General features: G+C 42.3%; 1 protein-coding gene across 2 annotated transcripts in view; it reads right to left on the bottom strand.

Annotated features, from left to right (window-relative positions):
* LOC124788711 (choline transporter-like protein 4) overlaps positions 1-22,658 on the bottom strand; it is a 266,397-nt gene that overhangs the window by 237,520 nt on the left and 6,219 nt on the right. The window contains exon 1 of one of the 2 annotated variants that reach the window (XM_047255999.1): positions 7,163-7,395. The exons of the other annotated variant lie outside the window; for it this stretch is intronic. Within the exon in view, the coding sequence (XP_047111955.1) occupies positions 7,163-7,178 (16 nt within the window). The 5' untranslated portion in view covers positions 7,179-7,395. Of the gene's footprint in view, positions 1-7,162; positions 7,396-22,658 lie in introns of those variants that run through there. 2 annotated transcript variants of the gene reach the window in all.

Here is a 22,658-nt window from a genome sequence, read left to right as displayed (position 1 = left end):
ATTATAGACTTCAGTTTAATTTGGGTAACTTTTAGAGGAAAACAGTTTTCAAAAATGGTACTGACATTGTTCACGAATGTGTTACATTTTTCATTCATGTCATGAGCACTATAAACATCTTTCCAGTTCATATCTTTGAGCTGTTTTCTAAAACACTCAATTTTTGGTTGATTGACTACTCTCCTGTACTCAGATTTAGCAGTCTTGATAATCTGCTTAGAATTTACATCTAAAACAAGGAGCTGCATGTCATGATCTGATAGTCCATTTATTACAGGTTTTATGATATGATTTTGTTCCTTTGATCTGTTTATAAAAATGTTACCAATGGCTGCCCTTGAGGATTTAGTGATCCTAACTGGAAAGTTTACAGTGTGAGTTAGATTGAAAGACAACATTACTAACTGCAGTAAATGTTTACTGGAAGATTCCATTAGAAAATCTGTATTAAAGTCACAAGCAATCAAAATTTCTTTGTTTCTTCCTGTTAAATAACCCAAAAGAGCTTCTAGATGATTTATGAATAGATTATAGTTTCCTGCAGGTGTTCAGTAAATAGTTACTATTATATAGGATCTGTTATGGAACTATACTTCTGTTGCACATGCTTCTAGATGCTGCTCTAAACAGAATTTATTAATGTCAATGTTCTTGAATTTATGGCAGTTTTTAATGAATGTGGCAACTCCTCCTCCACCCATATCTACTCTGCAAAAGTAGGAAGCTAGCTTAAACCCTGAAATGTCTAACATATCTGTACCAATGGCCACTTGATGTTCAGAGAGGCAGATTATGTCAATTTGGTTAGATGAATTCATTTCATCAATACAAATGAGTAGTTCATCAACTTTATTTGTGAGTCCTGGATTGTTCTGGTGTAATAAAGATAACTGATACTGCATACTAATGGGATTATAACTGCTTTGGTGAAGACGAACTGGCAGTTTCTGATTACTTTCTGTTAAACATTGTTTAAATGGAGGCTGTATGCTACAATCTGACTCCTGTTCATCTGTTTTCTCAAACTGAGTGTGTTTGCCAATCTCTCTTAAAACTCGTTTTCTTTCCCACTTCCCTACCCTTAAAAAGGCATCCCTATGACACCTGCGACCACTGGTACACTGCATGTGTATTATGCGATCAAGTCATAGTGAAAGGTGCAGATTTCAGTCCAAGATGTGTAGGCTGGAAGATGAATGTGCATATAACGGGAGTGAGGAACACAGAATCTTGTTACATTGTACTAAATGTATTTTGCTAAATTTATCTTCAGTAGCTGGTGAGACAACTCACCCGTGAAGAAAATGTATCAGATTTGCCAGAAACATATGAGACATAACTTTACAATTCACAGAATGTGGGGGTAGCATAGATACCCTAAAGATATTATAGGATAATTGACCACTGGTCTTGAATGAAAAGTTATTAAAAATTTCTGTTTAACAAGTCTGAGACCAGCATGAGAATTCACGGGCCCTCCAGAGGTAGACGAGTGGACTGGAGTCCATCGCTAGCGACTAACGCTCACTGAAGGTCGCTTATTAAGTTTGCAAAAACAGCTACAGTTCTCACAATATCTGCCTTTAAAATTTGTACACGTACACATCTCTGAATATTTTTCCCACTCTGATCTTGGAAAGATTCAACAGTTTCTTGAGGTGGTGAAAATCGCTATCCATGCATACCGGTATTCTGTTTGACATAAAAAAAAACAAAAAGCAGTTGTCACCCAACAAATCAGGTGAGTACATATCAGAAATTAATTTCATGTTTTCCTCGGTCAAATATTCAACTGTCTGACGTGCTGTGCGACAAATGGTCTTATATGATGCGGAAAGGTGTAAATTATTCGGTTGTTTTTCCTGATTATTGATGTTTTCCAACCTTTTTAACTTGCAACTCACCTCTCACTCCCACAAGCTCTCCTACCTGTAAATCTTTCACACCCACTAGTCCAGCGCCGTCGCTAATAACCATGCACTCGCACTTGCCCTTTCTCACACTTTCATTCAGCCCAACTCATTGTCATTATCTATTTGTGTATCTCTGTCGCTGTCTGCTGTGTCGCAGCCACAGTGTCCTTCGTTCTGCTCTGCTATTACTACTATCTCCTCTCATTGTCACTGTCTCCATTCATTCTTTCCCACTACTGCTGTCTCTTCTTACTGTCACTACCTCTCTCTTCCTCGTTGTCATTGCCACAGACTCTGTGTCTCATTATCACTGGCCCTTAACCACTTCCCCTTTCTCCTTCTCTTTATTCGTCTCCCATTCGCACTATTTCCTTCACTCTTTTCCTAGCACTCGTCTGTCACTGTGAACTATGTTCCGCTGCCACTGTGTCCCTCTGGTTCTCTCACACTGCCATTGCCTCCTTCGATCTTTCTATATCACAACCACAGTCGACTATCTTCCATTATTTATTACTTTTCTGTCCCTTTGCCACTACCACCGTCTTCTTCTCTCTCAGCAAAAAAGGCACGAATACATTCGGATTCCAAATTTTTGGCGAAAATTTTTAAAGCTGATGAGGAAGGTAGAACGAGGCGGCTAGTACCCCACTTTTCAGAGTCTTTCAAACAGGAGAATATTCGCCTTTTTTTTTAGCTCCGAGAGGAGCATTTTTCCGCTGGTTCCCTTCTTCTCTCCGCTACAGCCCCCCGGCTGTCATAAAAATGAAAAGAATTTTATGGGTCAGTAAAATTTTAGTAGTTTATTTATGTGTAACTGAAATAAAGCGAAATCAATTTTACACATCAGACCCGATTTTACACGCACAAAAATTTTGCCTGTCCTTCAGTACTACAATATGAGGTTCCCAGAACCGTTCCGATGATAATGGAGACAGCATATTTCTCCGCACTATGTCACTTTATAAACTATGTTTTCGCCTCACACCGGATTTTACGTGCTTATTTTAGTGTACAAGTAAGGTAACTTTCAACCTCTCTACAGTATGTCGGAAACGCATAAAGATATCAAGAAAATTTTCAAGACTCTTCGAGATAGGGATCTTAGAAATCTATCGTACAAATTCTGGCCATTTTCTGCTGTGCATGGTCGTTTTGGAACCCGCGGCTCGGTTTCGGCACCCAAACACTGTTTTTTGGGCATTTCTCGATAAAGGATTTAGATTTTTGGAAAAAATGTTCAAATGTGTGTGAAATCTTATGGGACTGCTAAGGTCATCAGTCCCTAAGCTTACACACTACTTAACCTAAATCATCCTAAGGACAAGCACACACACACCCATGCCCGAGGAAGGACACGAACCTCCGCCGGGATCAGCCGCACAGTCCATGACCGAAGCGCCTAAGACCGCTCGGCTAATCCGAGATTTTTGAAAACTGGGAGGCAGCACTTGTAGATAAATACCTAGAAAATACACAGCTAAAATGTGAGGATATTTTTGCTGTTATTTATTATTTAGGTTTCGCCTCACACCAGATTTTACGTGCGTCTTTTACGTATACAACTAGGGTAACTTTGAGTCTCTGTATCTCGGAAACGGGTAAAGATATCACGAAAATTTTCAGGGTCTTTCGAGATCAGGATCTTAAGAATGTATAGTAAAAATTACAGCCATTTTCTGTGTAAGGCTGTCTTGGAACCCGCGGCTCAGTTTTGGTACCCAAAAAGCATGTTTTCGGTTTTCTGAGTAGCCGCCCATGAAATAAATGGTGCCTCCACAAGCCCCTTAAGGCCCACCGTGGACCACGTCTAATGAAAAAAGAACCAACAAATTTGTTCCATTTTCCTAAACTGGAGGAAGTTTGTAATATTCAAACTTTGAACCTGTGCTGTAGCACAGTTACAGTACGGCGATGTCCGCCTCTTTAGCTGAGTGGTGTGCGCTTCTGACTGCCATGCAGTGGACCCGAGTTCTATATCTGGCCGTGTGGGAGATTTTCTCCTCTAGGGGACTTGGTGTTGTGTTGTCCTCACCATTACTTCATCATCTTCGTCACACAAGTTGCCCAGTGTGGAGTCAACTAAAAAGACGTGCAACTCGCCAGCCGAACATCCCAGGTGAGACTTCCGGCCATCAATGCCAGACGGTCATTACATTTATTTTTTTCAGTAAGATGATCCTCCTGTTGCGTGTACAAATGGTCCTTAGCCCAAGGGCTATCCCAAGCCCTTGACCTTACCTTTCTCTCTCCAATAGCGCACGAGGCGTGAGCCCCGAAAAAATCACGTTCTTATGCGCGGCGTTTTGGAACATAGGTATTTGTACCGTGTGCTGTCGCGTGCATACCGATGTGACGTAGTCTTATATACCGCCAAGAGTTTTTACAATGCGCAAATCGGGGAAGTGGATTTTCCCCCTTTTCGCCGCTTCGACCTGGCGCGCAGTGTGAACACTCAGGACGGCGGCTTTTGCCGGGCCGGGCCAGTAATCCCATCCCTGACCGTCTCGGCGCGCAGTGTGAACCGCAGCCTAAGGCTTAAGACAGGAGCAAGATGTGTAGGAGAGCTCGCATGCCTCTCCCATTTAACTCTTAAACTGTCCTTTTTGTTTCGGTCACTTTTTGCGCCCCCTCTGTGCATCCGCCATTGGCTATCTCCTCCCTCCCCTCCCGTCTATAGCAAAGTAGCAACCCAGGTCCGGATACGAGCCTTGAGCCGGATTAACGAGTGTCGGGTTGGGTCTCTTGCTAGCCTGAATGCAGGTTTTAGGAGTTTTCCTACACACTACTAGGAAAATGCCTAGATAGTATCCCATCTCCAGCTCAGAAATACAACAAAAACAGTTACAACAAACCAATAAGGGGAGAAAATTACATGATTCGCAGACACGATTTGTCCTCTCTCTCCAAGAACCATAGAGTAAATGACACTGTGGTGAAAAAGATAGTATCAGGACACAGAAGAAAACATCATCATTTACACATCCAGCATGGGCTGAATCTCATCATATGCCTAAACTGCGAGTAACAAGAACGACGCTAAAGAGATACCAAGAAAATCTGCACTCCTGTACTGGAACAGTTCCGCGTTCTACTAACTCTTCCAAAATTTCTACAAGGCTTACATTCTTAATATATTGAGTTGGAGCATACGTTCGTGGCGTTTTTCCATAGGTTTAATAAATACAACAGATGCACATGACATTTAGTCATCAACAGTCTGCCAGGGGTAACTTTTCGATTCCGCGAGTGTAGAAATCACGTGGTTTTGAGGCGAAGAACTTGTCGAGAGCTGGTGGGGACGCATTTTCATCCGGAAAGGAAATTCCTTGAAGGCTGTTCCACAGCAGGCAGAAAAGGTGAAAATCTGAGGGCGCAAGATCAGGTGAATAAGGTGGGTGTGGAATGACTTCCCGACTCAACTCCTGTATAGCATTTGTAGTGAGCGTAGCAGAATGCGGACGGGGCGTTATGGTGTAGCATCGCTTCGCGCAGGCTTCTTGATCGTCGTTCTTGGACTGTACCTGCAAGACGCCTCAGCTGTTGACAATAAATGTCAGCAGTGATGCTTACCCCTCGGGGAAGCAATTCGTAGACGCCAAACCGTCGCTGTTCCACCAGATCCGTAACGTTTTCTTTTGTGGATGCGAGCAGATCTTCGTACGGGGAGTTTCTGCTGTGTTTGGGCACAACCATTCGTTTCTTTTCCTTATGTTAGCATAAAGACATTATTTCTCGTCATCAGTAACGACACAGGATAGAAATGGTCGGTGTTGTTCACGAGCCATTTGATAACGAACAAGCAGAGAAGCACATATGGCCACCAGCTGATTTTTGTGATTTTGGCACAGAGCATGCAGTACTCACACACCCGATTTTTTAACCTTCCCCATTGCATGTAAATGTCGCACGATGACGGTATGATCACAGTTCATCACATCTGCCAGTTCTCGAGTACACTGAAGTGAATCACTGTGGATTAAACGATCTTCATCAAAGCCCGGAAGTCCTCCAGAAGGTGGAGAGTGAGTAATGTAAAAACGATCCTCCTTGAAACGAGAAAACCATTTTCTTGCCGTGCTGTGTCCAATAGCATTATCACCCCACGCGGCGCAATGTTTCTGACTGCCTCCGGTGCTGTCATCCATGCACAGAACTCAAACAGAAGAACGTGTCGGATGTGTTCCGATTTCTCCACTTGGCACTCCATTTTCCAGCGTCCACAGCTCCACTCACTATCTCCAAACGACAATATGTAAACTCAAATAGCACGAGTGAACTACAAATAAATGACAGTCGATAAATAAACTCGTAGCAACCGGAATACCAACACACAAAACAAAAACGCTATGAACTTATGCATCAACCTGATATTATAGTCGTAACAGTAGTAAATATACCAACAGAAAGTTCTTGTTTAGATCTCTCACCCTCATCTGTCAAATCAGATATCACGACGGAGAAAATTCGAAGGTCACTCAATTTAGTCTTCAGGCAGTTTGTGTTCGACGCACAGTGAAAGAACATGTCGCTACCAAAGGAAAGATGTCTAATGATATCAATGACCTTGAATGACACGTAATGCACGCAATTTTTTCGTGGAACTCGTAGAACTGAATTTCACCATAGCTTATGAGAGGGAGAGGAGAATGAGATTTTAGGATTTTGACTTTGAAGCCGACAGCGACCGATCTCAAGATCAGATGCGACAGAGGCGGCGAACGAAATCGGCCATGACGTTTTTCAAGGACTCATGCCTGCATGTATCTTAAACTACTTAAGCAAACCACGGAAAGCCGGCCGGGGTGGCCCAGCGGTTCTAGGCGCTACAGTCTGGAGCCGCGCGACCGCTACGGTCGCAGGTTCGAGTCTTGCCTCGGGCATGGATGTATGTGATGTCCTAAGGTTAGTTAGATTTAAGTAGTTCCAAGTTCTAGGGGACTGATGACCTCAGAAGTTAAGTCCCATAGTGCTCAGAGCCATTTGAACCATTTTTTAAACCACGGAAAACTAAAACTGGACGACCGGACGGTGATCTGTACATTGCTACTTTTCAAGGCGACTCTAGTGCCTTAAGCACTCCACTAACTCACTCGATTGAACTTTTTCGGCATTGTGCTGTGTGCGCTAGCAAATAGCAGTGGTCATGCTATGGCGCAGAATCCTTAAAATGTAGTAAGAAACAGATTTATAGTGTTCAAATGCAGACAAGTGTACCGTTTCATTAGCGCAGCAATGTGGTTTCCTCCTACCTTTAACAGACGACATTCCTCAAAGGACGGCTCGGTCACTGTGACATTGCCTGCGGAGAAACCGCACTGCCCTAAGAGACCGCTGCAGGCGAGCGCGACACACTGCTTGCTTTCCCTCACTGGCCGCTGCACAACACACTGGCAGTCCCCCCTGCGACACCGCAGAGAGTTCACAGACATCCGACACAGCCACAGATAATTCTCGCACGTGGGGCCCCAAGCTCGGAGGGCAGTAATCTGACGCTAGGATTCGTTGCTACAGCTGCGTCACGAGTCAATGCACACAGGCGCAGCCTGCTGTTGCGCGTTTGATGCGGGCAGTGGGGGAGGGAGCAGAGGGACCGATGCAACAGTAGTTCCGCTGGACGCCGCAGGCCAGCGCTTCAGGACGAAGATGCCGAATATGTTAGGAGACACGGAACTATTTATATATTCCGCTCCGGTCGCTGCCGCCACCCCTCGACAGCTACACCGTGTGACAACAGTCCATTGGTAAGAGGTCGTCTCTTCCAACAGAAAAAAAGTGATCACAAAGATGCAAACGCAGCGAAGACGTGTTGCTTCGTCCATTTAGAACTAATAAATGGTGTTGCGGAAACGGAGCACACAACTAGACGTAACTCGAATTCATGTCATTAGAATTTTAATCTTCACGTGCTCTGTTTTCTAAGAGGCAACTCTGAGTTTATGTATCACTTGGGGGAGAGGCAAGCTGAGATGCAATTAGGGCTGCAAGGTGTCTAACATTTACTCTCGAATCCGGTCAAATATATACAACTCCGGTCTGTCTGGCCTTATATCCATGAAGTAGAGTACACACAGTGAAAGCCAGTTCCAATCTAAAGAGGAGAAATAAGGAGTTATAACATAAATATAGATACACAAACCTATGCTATTCTTATGTCTGTGTCCTACGATTTTGTTCGTTGACCGAACGAGCATTTAAGAAGAATGAACACTTAGTTGCTATCGTGAGTAACAAATGGAGGCTGTTTACTGATTTTGTTTTTAGGTTAAGCAGATTTCGCAAAAAAACTGTCTATAATTGATTATTAATACACGATTGAAAATACTGACGTGACTATTTCTATTTAAAATAAGTATCCGGCTTTTAGGGCAAAATGTTCAGCTAAATATAATTTCAAGTCAAGAGTTTCTATTTTCGGACCTGGCAATCCTACGTGCGGGGAAAATTTATTAATCACTGACTTCATACTTCTAGATAGCACTACCATGTGGCTACTACTAACGCTTCACACGGTAAGACAAAATTCGCACAATGAAGCCGCTGTCGTGTTAGGTGATTGTCGTTAACACTGACTGACATGACATAATTTTCAAGACATTCAACGTAAGTTCTTGTGGAATAACAGGCAAAATATTTGATTACAGTTTGTTATGCATGACTGTCTTAGAAATTGTGTGTTTCACCGTCACTATTTGTTCATGTCTTATTGCTGTTAATCGTACTTCAGGAATAATGCTTTCAACGTAACCGACTACGGAAAGTTGCCAATATTGCCAAGCACTGAAAATCTACTGAGCACTGGCTATTTCCTAGTAAATACAGTTGGTAATGCATTTACTGGGTTAAAAAAAAGTGGAATCTAACCTTATGATCCCCTTATGTTTAAAGAGTAAGATTTTGCTGTGGCAGAAACCAAAGATCATGTTCTTGTTACGGGCAACGCTAGAACTTAATTTGCTCCTCCTCAGGCTTCAGAACTTCAAGGCCAACTCAGCTTATTAACTCCAAGTAGACAGAAACGAAGAAACAAGATCTTCAACAAATGGTGCTCCTATTACAACGAAACAGTGCCGCAATATTTTTGACGAGATTGTAATATGTAATTTGCAACCGTTTCAACAAGCTCCTCTATGAAACGGATGCGGATTGATACAGAAGCACACATGGTGCAATAAGAAGGTGTACAACAAAATTAAATAAATTCAGAATGAAGTGTAGTACAGCGTCCTGCATGTGATAAGTTCTGTGTTGAATCTGCATCAGAAGACTGGAGAGTGCGTCGCAAATGCCACTCCTTGTGTCTCGAGGAATGATCGAACATTGAACGAGGGAAACTGTATGTGATTTTTGTTAATGAAAAACACTGATTTTCAGTTACATTAATTTTCAACATAACAGATCTTCCTTTACTTAATACTCAATAAGAAATACATAAAAATGTAGAATTAATTACTGTGTTGTTTATACTTCCCATATGTATTGAACTTACTGATATCTTGCCCTGTGTTTCAAAGTTATCTTGGGCAGGGACTGAGGTATCCATTTTGAAAATAGGGAAAATAATCATCAACTACTTCTCCCAACATCTTCCATCATAGTTTTTATATTAGGATGATATGTTGACGCTGATGGTATCGCGTTTTTTCTTTTAGAACACCGTCCAGCGCAAATAAGACAATTCTGTGTTCTGTTAAATGGGTGTTAGGAGCAAATTTGCCTTACTGGACAAGAAGGTATGGAACATAGCTATATCTCTTTTCTACATTTGTATTTTCCTGAAGCTTTTGAAATGTAATGTTGCGTGGATTTTCTAGAGTTCATGTACTCTTTCTTCTACTATCTGACAATTCCTATATTTTTACATTTCTATCACTCACTGATGCATGCTAAAAAACAGATCTGCCATTCATTTTACACAAAGCATTCCGTTGGTCGGGTCTGACATACATCCCACCCTTCCACGTGATATTCCAGTACAGATTAAACGAATGTTTCAGATGAAAATATCAGTCATAGGTGATGTGACGAATGAACCGAGCCTTCTACTTACTTGAGCCACGAGAGAATGTACGTGAGCGTCTGATACATATTCATTCATATTACTACCCCAAGATACTTGTATGATATGACGTGTGAGCTTGTGCTGGAGCTTGTTTTCAGATGTCGCTTCTTCACATATACACTCAATACCTGAAACCAGTCTGATATTACAAGCGATTCTGCGCGTCGTGGATTGGACAAGTACTTCGTAGATCTCAGAGTGTGGCACCAGATACCTGCGCAACTCCCATCAATTACGGTTTCGTGGTTTGTTGGCCTAGAGCTGGGTCATGTTAACGTACAAGATGTATTCAGTCGGGTTCAGATGGGGCGAATTTGGTGCCGAGACCAACGCGAGTCACTGTCGTGCTCCTCAAAGCGCTGTAGCACGATTATAGCCGTGACTTATTTTTTTCGTGTTAAAAAGGAAAGTGTGACTGATGCTGACGTTTCATTCAAAACGTTCACGTTGTACGCAGCTGTCATCACGCCTCCGAATACTACCAGAGATCCCATGGAAACCAAGATGAACGACTCCCAAAGTACAATACTAAAGTACAGTAATGCCCTCGCAGGCCAGCGTCCTTGGCGCGGTTCATATTTTGAGCAGACGTTCACCTGGATGGCAACGGATCTGGACACAACCATAGCTCAAGTATAAAAAGAAACGTGATTCACCCGACCATGTGAGTTTCCATTGATCCACGGACCAATCTCGATGATCCAGTACCCTGCAATAGTAAGTGATCATGTCGTTTAATCAACACGGCAACGCGTAGTGATCGCCTGTTGGGGAGTCCAACGTTCAACAATTTGACCCAAACGGTGTGCTCCGAAACGTTTCTGCCAGCGCCACCCTTGTACTCTGTCGCCATGTATGCCACATACCGCCGCCTATTCCGCTTTACAGAGCGGGTCAGCGTCCGAACTCCACATTCTGTCATGTGGCCAGTGGGTCGTCTATTCGTGGTTTCATTGCCTTTCAACCACTTCGGACATGTCCGAAAGAACAGATGCCAGCTTCATATCGTTAAGCTAACCGGCTGATAACCTTCTTCAGTGCGGATGCACACGAATTGCCTGAACTCTCACGGGACTCGGTGGATTGTCTGCCGCGAGTAATGGGTATAATGGCAGGGGCACTACGAATGTAGTGTGTGGACTGTAAGTTGACAATGTGGGTCTCACGGGGAGCGTGCCGGCGATAAGTCCCTGCAGTCGCACTATCCTCTGTGCCCTCGGTGACTCAGATGGATAGAGCGTCTGCCATGTAAGTAGGAGATCCCGGGTTCGAGTCCCGGTCGGGGCACACATTTTCATCTGTCCCCGTTGATGTATATCAACGCCTGTCAGCAACTAATGGTATTGATTTAATTGTAATTTCACTTCCATTGATGTTCACGATAGTAGCACGCAAACAGCCGCCAAGTTTCACCGTTTACGAGATACACATTTCCAGACGTCGGGTCATAACGATATGCCTCTTGTGAAAGTAGCTTGTGTTTTGGATTTCCCCATTTGCGGTCCACATCGTCGCTAGGATGATTCTCCGTTCATTTCTGCTCCGCTGCAGCAATGATCGTCATGTAAACAAACTTTTTTAATTACATTTTCCAGCCTCACCTCACACAGATGATATAACTGGTTTCAAATTCTTAGAAATTCGTCATCAAATGATTTGTTTAAAATAAAGAAAAAAAGAGGGACAGCCGTCCTTATGACATTATTTATTGTGTGGTTACCAGTTGTGAGAAAGAGGAATTCGCTAGCGTCGATTATAAATTTAAGTGCTAGGAAGTTTTTTTTCTGTGGGATTTGCCTGGACTGCAGCGTTGTACGGAAGTGAAACATGGACCATTAGCAGTTCAGACAAGAAGAGAATAGAAACCTTTGAAATGCTGTACCATACAAGAATGTTGAAAATTAGAGGGATAGATCGAGTAGCTGGTGAAGAATTATTGAATCTAACTGGGGAAAAAAAGAAATTTATAGCACAACTTACTAAAATAAGAGTCTGTTGATAGGACACCTCTTAACGCGCAAGGAACCGTCAATTTGATAATAAAAGCAAGTGTGAGGGATAAAAATTGTTGAGTGAGGCTAAGGGGTAGTGTTAAAAGAAAAGAAAAAATTCCTTGACGTCTATATTTATGTGCTGCTCCATGACTCTGCTGTCAATATCTTTATTCTTGGCTTGTGTGTAACTTCTGTGTATTTTCTTACAGTAAATGTGTTTTTTTTCGTATCCAGGGTGTAATTACAAAGTTAATAAAATGCTTCCTTTCCTTTAAATAATATTTTTCATCAGGTTATGGGCCCAGTACACGTGTAAAGGCAAACAACACAGTTTCATTAAAACAATATTTGAAATTAGCGTATGTCTGTAAAGAAACATGACTGCTAGCGGCGATTATAAGGTCAGCATTGATAAGCTTGAAGGACCTGACGACTGGGCCAAATGGAAATGGCATATTTCTATGGTGCTACGTTCATATGGACTAGAAGACATTATTAACGGTACACGTGAACGTGTAGAGTTGCCGCAAGATGCGACAAGTGAACAAAAAGAAGCGTACGTGGAATGGCACAAGGACGACGCAAAGGCAGCAAGTCTTATAGCAAGTGCGCTAAGTAAACCTGTTGCAGAACTCGTCTTAACGTGCAAGAATGCTAAAGAAATCTGGGAAAAATTACGCGCCCGATTTGAACGTAGCAGTACTCAGCGTTTGAATATGTTGATTGAAACATTTTTCCGTGTTAAACGTGATGAATCGGAAGATATTAGTGCACATGTGGCCAAACTGCAAAAGTTATTTGTGGACCTGAACGATGAATTATCAAAACATGAAGAAAATACGCTATCTGAAAGAATCTTAAATGGTCGAATTTTGTCTACACTGGGAAAAGACTACGACAATTTTAAGGATCTCTGGGATACGATACCGACAGAAAAGCAAAGCTTGAATTTATTGATTGAAAAACTCTGTACTATTGAACTGCGTGAACAAGACGTTAATGGAAGTGCAGCTTTTGTCGTTTCTAAAACAAGAAAACGGCAAACAAGTAATCAGCAAGTAAAGATGACGAAGTCACAATTAAAACAGAAGTTTCCGTGTAATAAATGCAAACAATTAGGTCACTGGGCAGCAGAGTGTCCACAGAACACTCGTGACAGCAATAAAAGAAAAGAGAAGAAGCGAGACAGTGAACACGCTGCATTTACTTCATACGCTATGGGTGTGTGTACCAGTAATCACAGTGACCCAAATAAATGGTATTGCGACAGTGGCGCTACAAATCATATCACTCCCAACAAACAGTATTTTGTTTCGTATAGTGAATTTGATGTTCCTCAAGTAATTTCATTGGGAAAACAAAATGTGAAAATGTGTGCGTACGGTCAAGGAACAGTTTACATCCAAATCCGACGAAACAATAAATGGTACAATGGACAATGTTTTATACGTCCCTGATGCAGATTTCGCAGGTGATAACCGGACAAGGCGCTCAACAACTGGAATTCTTGCAAAGTACTCAGGTGGTGCAGTGTCATGGACAAGTCAGTTGCAGAAAGTAGTGGCCACATCCACAACCGAGGCGGAAATAATTGCAGCTAGTGAAGGAGCAAAAGAGTTAGTTTGGTTACGTCGTCTGCTATCAGAATTAGTGGAAATGTCGGGGCAGCCTCCAGTTCTTTACATTGACAATGCTAGTGCATTGAAGTTGGCAAAAAATCCAGAATATCATCGACGTTCTAAACATATAGAGGTCCGACATTTCTATGTTCGTGAAAGATATCTGAACGGTGAGATTTTCTTGGAACACATTGATGGACACAACCAGTTGGCAGATATTTTGACGAAACCTCTTGAACGAGTTCGATTTAATTTTCTACGGTCAGAAATTGGCATGCAAGAGACAAAGCAATAATTTCATGATTTTTTCTTTTGGAGGAAGTGTTAAAAGAAAAGAAAAAATTCCTTGACGTCTATATTTATGTGCTGCTCCATGACTCTGCTGTCAATATCTTTATTCTTGGCTTGTGTGTAACTTCTGTGTATTTTCTTACAGTAAATGTGTTTTTTTCGTATCCAGGGTGTAATTACAAAGTTAATAAAATGTTTTCTTGCCTTTAAATAATATTTTTCATCAGATAGTACTCAGTAAACAGGTTCAAGTAGATGTAGGCTACATTAGTTATTCGGAGATGAAGAGGCGTGCAGGATAGACGAAGACCACAACAGCAGCAACAACAACAACAACAAAAAGTCTTGTGGATGGCATTTCAGCACAATGGATATACAGTATACAAATGTTTTGAGTATATATAGTACATTCTGTGTGATTCCTACTCGGAGACGAAAGTGATAAATCCGGCTTATCCACCTTGACCTAACCTACATTTGATATTCATTATCAGGCCGCTGACCTTGGTATTAACTTTATTATTTCATACAGCGGGTTACTTTCCTTCAAGCTCAATGCACAGACTGCAGGTATTCCATGCTGTTATTACATAAATTCAGTTCTTTTTCCAACAAATTCGCAACTGTATGACATTACATTTACTTATTTGTATTTAATATTGCCGCTGTGCCACAGGAAGTATGGTTAGGAAAAGGCCTTTTATGTAGACATCTTCTGGTTTCATTGCATGTATTTAACATCGAATAGATATCAGTTGATATTATGTGCCTGCATTTTTGTAGACAATTCTTTCACAAATGGCCTCTTTCAAATAAATGAGTTTTCTTGCTGGAACATTGCCCAGGAGTGCAAGCCAAGACGGTAGGACAACTCAGTGCAGGATATTTAATTTATATAGACCATTCATACTACTTAATGGGAACGCTGCGTTTTTTCTGCCGTAGCAATTCTACATTTTCTGTCCCCTCTACTTCGGCCGTTGTTACTTATTTTGCTCACCAAATAATGAAGCTCATCTACATTTTTAGTGTTTCATTTCCAAGTCTAATTCCTTCAGCACTGCTTAATTCAATTTGAGTACATTTTATTGCTCCGTTTTTTTAATTTTTTATGTTCATCTTGGAACTTGTTTTCAACACATTGTCAGTTCCGTTAAACTGCTCTTATAAGTACCTTTCCGTGTCTGAGAGTATTGCGATGTCATTGTCAAACACCATCGTTTTTGTTCCTTTTCTCCGAACTTTAATCACCTTCTCAAATTCGTTCTTAGCCTCGTTTACTGATTGCTCAACGTACAGATTGAATAACATTGGGGATAGGCTACAATCCTGTCTCACCCCTTTCTCAAACACTGCTTGCCTTTCATGCCCGTCGACTCTTATGACTGCCGTCTGGTTTCTGTTCAAGCTACAAATAACCTATTGTTCTCTGTTTTATCCTTGCTGCCTGAACAATTTCGAAGAGTGTACTCCAGTCAGTATGCTCAAAACCTTTCTCTGTCAAAGCTATAAACGTAGCTTTACCTTTCTCTGACTATCTTCTAAAATAAGTCGTAGAGTCAGTAATGCCTCGCGTGTTACTACATTTCTCCGGAACCCAAACTGATCTTCCTAGAGGTCTGTTTATACCAGTTTCTCCATTCTTCTCTAAATAATCCGAGCAGGTATTTTGCAAGCATGACTTGTTAAACTGATATGTCGGTAATATTCACAACTGCCAGCACCTTCCTTCTTTAGAAATGGAATTACTATGTTCTTCTTAAATCTGAGTATATTTCGCCTGTCTCATATACCTTGCACACGGTTGTTTTGTTGTGCCTGGGTCTCCAAAAGATCTCAATATTTGGGATGTAATTTTGGCTACTCAATAGGCCTTGTTCCAACTCACGTCTTTCGTTGCTGTCAAATTCTCGCAGTTTCATATCTCCTATCTCATCTTCGTATAATCCCTCCCCTTCTCTATTCTGTTGTCTTCCCTTGCACAGTCCTTCTATACATTATTTCCAAATTCCCCTCTTTTTAATTACTGGCTTGTACAACTGCACCTCTTTCTCCAAAAGTCTCTTTCAATTTTCTATAGGTTTCTTAGTTATTAATGCTTCTACAGCTCTGCATTTTCGTCTAGCCATTCCTGCTTAGCCATTATGTACTTCCTGTAAATCTCATTTTCAGACTCCTGTATTCCCTTTCACTTAATTCATTTACTGTATTTTTATACTTTCTCCTTTCCCCAGTTTAACTCAATATCTAATGTGTTATCCAAAGATTTGTACTAGGCCTTGTTTTTTTACCTACATGATCCTCTGCTGCCTTCACTGTAGCATTTCTCAAAGCTCCCCAATGAGTTTTCTACTGTATTCCTTTCCCCTGTTAAGTCAATCGTTGCCTAATGTTTCCTCTAAAACTCTCAACATAGTGTTCTTTCAGTTTATTCTGGCCCAATGTCCTTTATTTCGTACCTTTTTGCATTCTTTCTGTTTTAATTTGCAGTTGATAGTCAATAAATTACTGTCAGAGTTCATATTTTTCCCTGTCAATAAGTTACAGTTTAAAATCTGGTTTTAGAAACTTCTATTTTATCGTTATACAATCGATCTGAAACCATCCAGTGCCACCGTCTCTCTTCCACTTACACAATCTTCTTATATGGTTCTTAAATCAAGTGTCAGCGATGATTAAATAAATTATACTCTGTGCCAAATTCTACTAGGCTGTTTCCTCTTTCATTCCTTTTAACCTGGTCCATGTTCCGCTAGTAGTAGTAGAAGTAGTAGTTTTATTTATCCGTAGATCTCTTTTTACTAGGATATAGGACATGTCAAAGTTCATATAAGTTTATACCAATTTAAAATAAGCTAATTCGTATACACATACGTATTGTGTGGGGGTAAGTTTCTCTAGGAAAGGAAAAAAACATAGTGTGACGGTGTTATGTGGAATGTTGTATGTTTTATAATCATAATTATTATTTATTCGTATATTTTTTTTTTTTACCAAACCCCTACTCTGTTTTATCTGAGTAATCCTTCAATGTATAAAAAGTATTGCATAACAGGTACTTTTTAGCTGCCTTTTTAAATAAGTGTATTTTTGCAATTTCTTTAATCTCTTTTGGTAATTTGTTGTACTGTTTTATTCCTTGGTAGAAAATGCTGTTTTGAGTTTTACGTTTATTTTTTCTTGGAAAATGTAAGTTGAGTCTACCTCTTGTTCTATGGTCATGTACAGAACTGTTTGTGCAGTAATTACCAATGCTATTTTTGATGTGTACAACTGACTGGTAAATGTATTCACATGGAGCAGTTAAAATCCCCAGTGTTTTGAACAAATCTTTACAATGAGTGGTGGTGGTGGTGTGTTGGGGCTTATGGGCGCTCAACATCGAGGTCATCAGCGCCCTGACACACATTAAAAGGAACAAATGTGGACAGACCTAAGAAAACTAAAGCAGGAAAAGAAGGAAAATGCTACATAAGAAAGTAAAACCTAAGGAAAGGGGAAACATAGCAACAAGAATGTCACAGGAAATTGTTATTGGCTGGCCACTTATATAAAATATGGGCGAGCTTGTCACACAGTGAGCAAATTAAAATCCTCTCCCTAAAATCTTTGTAAAAACATTTGACAGGGCACAGAACTTTAAAACTTTAACCACATTCGTCCGAGTGTTGCCTAAAAGAGATGGCAGGTCCACTGGCAAGTCAGCCGCGACCCGCTGGTCAGAAAATAAAACACAATCCAATAAAACATGGCGCACAGTGACCTGGACGCCACAAGCACCACACATTGGAGGGTCCTCTCGCCGGAGTAGGAAGCCGTGCGTCATAGGGCTGTGGCCTATCCGAAGCCGAGTGAGGAGAACCTCGTCCCGTCGACGGGGCTGAAAGGAAGTGCACCACACACGCGTTGTGGGTTTGACTATGCGGAGCTTATTGTCAGTCACTTCCAGCCACTCATCCTCCCACCGACGCATGACCCGTGAGCTCAACAGCGAGGTGAGTGCGTGCAAGGGGATAGCACACTGAGATACTTGTGGAGCGAGACACGCCTCCTTGGCTGCGAGATCTGCCCTTTCATTCCCAGCAATGCCAACATGCCCCGAAACCCAGCAGAAAGCTACAACTTTCCCCAGTCGCTGTAGTCGGAGGAGGGCATCCTGGATAGTCTGGACAATTTTGTCTGCCGCATACAAACGTTGCAATGAGTGAAGGGCACTGAGTGAATCGGAACAGACAAGAAATTTAGGAGAGGAAGAATGTCTCATGTGCTCCAGTGCCCGCAAGATCGCAAACAATTCTGCATCAAAGACAGTAAAAGTCTGAGGCAGTCGGACCTTGAGGACACGATATGGAAAAACAACTGAGCAACCAACAGAATCCCCTTCTTTCGACCCATCCGTAAAAACAGCTACATAGTCGTGGTGCTCAGATAAAATGGCAGAAAATGCTGCATTAAAAACGGTGGCAGGAGTGCAATCTCTCTTGTACTGCAATAAATCTAAAATCACTCCGGGCCTCTTCAGTAACCAGGGTGGCAGGCGGTTAAAACCTTGGATTTGGGGTTGTACAGACTCCACACCGAGGGACTCTAGTACACGTTGCACACGGATCCCAAACGGCAACGTAGCCCGGGGACGGCGGGAAAAAAGGCGGTCCAGAGGTGGATGGGCAACAAGATGGTGAGCAGGCGATCTGGGAGCTGCAAGAAACTTACAAGCCTGGCGCACCAGCAGGAGCTGCCGCCGGATGGTAAGTGGCGGTCCGCCAGACTCAGCACAGAGGCTGGGTACGGGACTGGTCCGATAAGCACCCGTGGCCAGTCGGATCCCAGCATGGTGAACAGCGTCAAGGATCCGCAAATAAGATGGCCTCGCTGACCCATATACTGTGCACCCATACTCCAGCCGTGAACGCACAAAAGCTCGATAAAACTGTAGGGGACGCGCCCTGTCCGCGCCCCAAGACCTGTGGCTGAGGCACTTGAGGATGTTCAGTGCCTTCAGCGTTCTGGCTTTCAAGTCTCGTAGGTGTGGCAGCCAAGACAACCTGGAGTCTAAAATTAGGCCCAGAAACCGCACTGTGTCTCTGAAATGTAGGACAGTATCCCCCATATGCAAGGCAGGCAAAGATGACGAGAACGATTAAAATGAACACAAACACAATGAGCTCGACTACCATTTTTGGTTATGATTCTTATGGCTCTGTTCTGGAGTTTGTGTTCATATTTTGTGCCTTTGTTCCTCAAAAACGAATTCCATAGCTAAGAATTGAGTGTACATATTAACAGTATGTAACTAAAAGACACTGCATGTTACACACTGATGATAGGAATCCAAGGGCATAACATGCTGATGACATTCTGTTTGCAAGTACCTTTGTGTGTTCACGCCACTTTAACTGAGAATCAATATTCATTCCTAGATATTTTGCATTTGTTACACAGTCTATAGAGGTGCCATTCAATGCGATGAACGAGTGTTGCAGGTGGCATGCAGACAATATGACTACGAACAACAGAAAAATGGTAGGGAACAGCTGATGAAGACGTTAAAGTCATGTCCATGGCAATCAAAAGTACTATATTTGATGTACTCATCCAACCGATACAGCAGGAGCATCGAGGTGATGCTTACTCCTGCTACGATGCGGCGCGCCTATCGGCTGATTGTAGGACGTAATATGGGCTATTGAAAATGATATGATTGTCGAAATCGGTTTAGCCAAAAATCAATTTGTGTGAGCAGTGAATGATAATCTCTGTAATCAGAATGAATACAATTCTGGATTCGAGGATACGACAGCGTCGTTTCATGGAGTGAAGAGCGTCGTTTCATGAAGTGAAGCACGAGACATTGATTACGATTTGTCCAAATGGTGGCGAAGAAATCAGTTGTCTTTCAGTTACTCTTCTATTCCAGTAAGCTATGCTTTGGCAACAGATTTCAGTCTTCTTTTCCCAACCACTTTCATAATTATACGTAACAAAACAAGCACATTGTTTACATTACACTAGTACTCATCACAGACAAATGAGATACACGGTTGAACACAATGCTCAGTGTTTCAGCATGTCCCACAAACATCAATGAAAACAGGTTACAACGATCGTGTCGAATTAAGAAGTTGGCGGGGCAATAAAATCTTGCCAAATAACTAACGTTCGTGCATTACCAGGATTATATGGTGGGATAAAGTTTGTTGGCATAAAGGGTGCGTCGGGTATCCATAGAAACAAAGAATGCTAAGTCTGATTTACCTGAATTTGCCATTTTTACGTGATATTAAAGCCCACAAAAATGAATAATAACTGAAAAGTACGTTATAAAAAACAATGTTCTGTTCTCAGTTGCGCGAATTTCGAGTTTCTTGTGGACAAAATAAGTCTGTGATGATTCAAAATTAATGATTACTGCCAATACAGACCTTACAGTTAGCTAATGTACAGGAGCAATGCGGAAATTCTGGTAGCTATTTTATCTGTGAGTACACTACAGATAACTGTTATCTGCTAATACCGATAACGAATCGGCTGCAATCAACCTTCCGAACACGAACTTGTCCCAAAAAGTTCCATAATTTGACATTTCGCTTATATTTTTAAGCAAATTCGAAGGTAGTAATAAACTTTTGGAATGGAAATATCTGAAATGCAGAATAGAACACACTGAACATAGGTCTGAACGTAATAGAACTTTTAAGACTATTTCGACATTAAATAAATGACAAAATCTGTGGTAATTACTGATTGGTCTCTCTGAACATCAGACTCCTGACTATCGCCACGAACGAAGAACTGGCGTAGTATCTCGAGACTTCTTGTTAAAAGCTGAGTGGAAGTAAGTTTTTGTGAAAATTTTGTTACAGAAGGTTGTACGAGATCTTGTGAAATTGATAGCATAAGTAGAAATTTGACAAAGCGTACGAAGACAGTTACAGATAGAAACCAATCGCGTACTAGTACGCTACAAGTAGATCCTCAGTAATGCCTGCAACTTAGTTTGTTTTCTGTCATTCTAGATTTATCTTTGACTCAGGTCGCCAGCCTTTTCTAATAGTTACACAGAAGGCAACTGTTACGACATTCTTATGGATAATGTATTATTGCAGACAACATTTCGTACTTGCGGAATTCACGAACACTGTGCCTGCAAAGCGTTAACATGGTGTTGATGCATTCTTTTGTCCATAAATTACTGGTGACAGTCACTATTCGCAGGTACATTACGAACATTAACTGTGAGGATACCGGAAACGTGATCCTGGCAACTGGGAGTTAGTGCCCGCTGCCTTACAGTGAGGTGAAATTTAACAAGTAGTAAAAACAGAAATCTTAATTTCATTCTTAGTACAGTATTTTCGGAACAAATAATAAACCCTCGCATTACTTCACTGACTGATCTGTAACATGGGTTGTCACAACATACTACCGCAAGAAACAGGATTACCAGCTATCGACGATAAGGTTTCGGAAAATCAAAGTTTCCGTCATCTTTGATAATCCTGTAAGTAAGCAATAATTCTATAGCTGTGAAAAAACAAACAGTGTCCGACAAGTTCCCGTACCGTTCTCGGCTTGCAATCGTGCTAGAGACAACGAAAATAAAACAGCTGTGCTGTTATCGGGGCTATAGTGTAATCGAAATTATACACATTTATTTTTTCCACCTCTATGTTAGTAACATTAACAGAGAGAACTGTATAAAATAAATTCGGAAAATAATTTTTATGAACATTTCTCGTGGAGAAAATCAGCGTTCTACCTAAAATACTGTAAAAATGGATTAGTAACTCCAAATGAGCAGTTGACGTTCGTAGAGCCATTGCAAATATATACACTCCTGGAAATGGAAAAAAGAACACATTGACACCGGTGTGTCAGACCCACCATACTTGCTCCGGACACTGTGAGAGGGCTGTACAAGCAATGATCACACGCACGGCACAGCGGACACACCACGAACCGCGGTGTTGGCCGTCGAATGGCGCTAGCTGCGCAGCATTTGTGCGCCGCCGCCGTCAGTGTCAGCCAGTTTGCCGTGGCATACGGAGCTCCATCGCAGTCTTTAACACTGGTAGCATGCCGCGACAGCGTGGACTGAACCGTACGTGCAGTTGACGGACTTTGAGCGAGGGCGTATAGTGGGCATGCGGGAGGCCGGGTGGACGTACCGCCGAATTGCTCAACACGTGGGGCGTGAGGTCTCCACAGTACATCGATGTTGTCGCCAGTGGTCGGCGGAAGGTGCACGTGCCCGTCGACCTGGGACCGGACCGCAGCGAAGCACGGATGCACGCCAAGACCGTAGGATCCTACGCAGTGCCGTAGGGGACCGCACCGCTACTTCCCAGCAAATTAGGGACACTGTTGCTCCTGGGGTATCGGCGAGGACCATTCGCAACCGTCTCCATGAAGCTGGGCTACGGTCCCGCACACCGTTAGGCCGTCTTCCGCTCACGCCCCAACATCGTGCAGCCCGCCTCCAGTGGTGTCGCGACAGGCGTGAATGGAGGGACGAATGGAGACGTGTCGTCTTCAGCGATGAGAGTCGCTTCTACCTTGGTGCCAATGATGGTCGTATGCGTGTTTGGCGCCGTGCAGGTGAGCGCCACAATCAGGACTGCATACGACCGAGGCACACAGGGCCAACACCCGGCATCATGGTGTGGGGAGCGATCTCCTACATTGGCCGTACACCACTGGTGATCGTCGAGGGGACACTGAATAGTGCACGGTACATCCAAACCGTCATCGAACCCATCGTTCTACCATTCCTAGACCGGCA

Source organism: Schistocerca piceifrons, chromosome 1 (genome assembly GCF_021461385.2).
Source record: "Schistocerca piceifrons isolate TAMUIC-IGC-003096 chromosome 1, iqSchPice1.1, whole genome shotgun sequence".
Taxonomy (NCBI): Eukaryota; Metazoa; Arthropoda; class Insecta; order Orthoptera; family Acrididae; genus Schistocerca; species Schistocerca piceifrons.
This window is presented reverse-complemented; position numbering and strand designations above follow the sequence as displayed.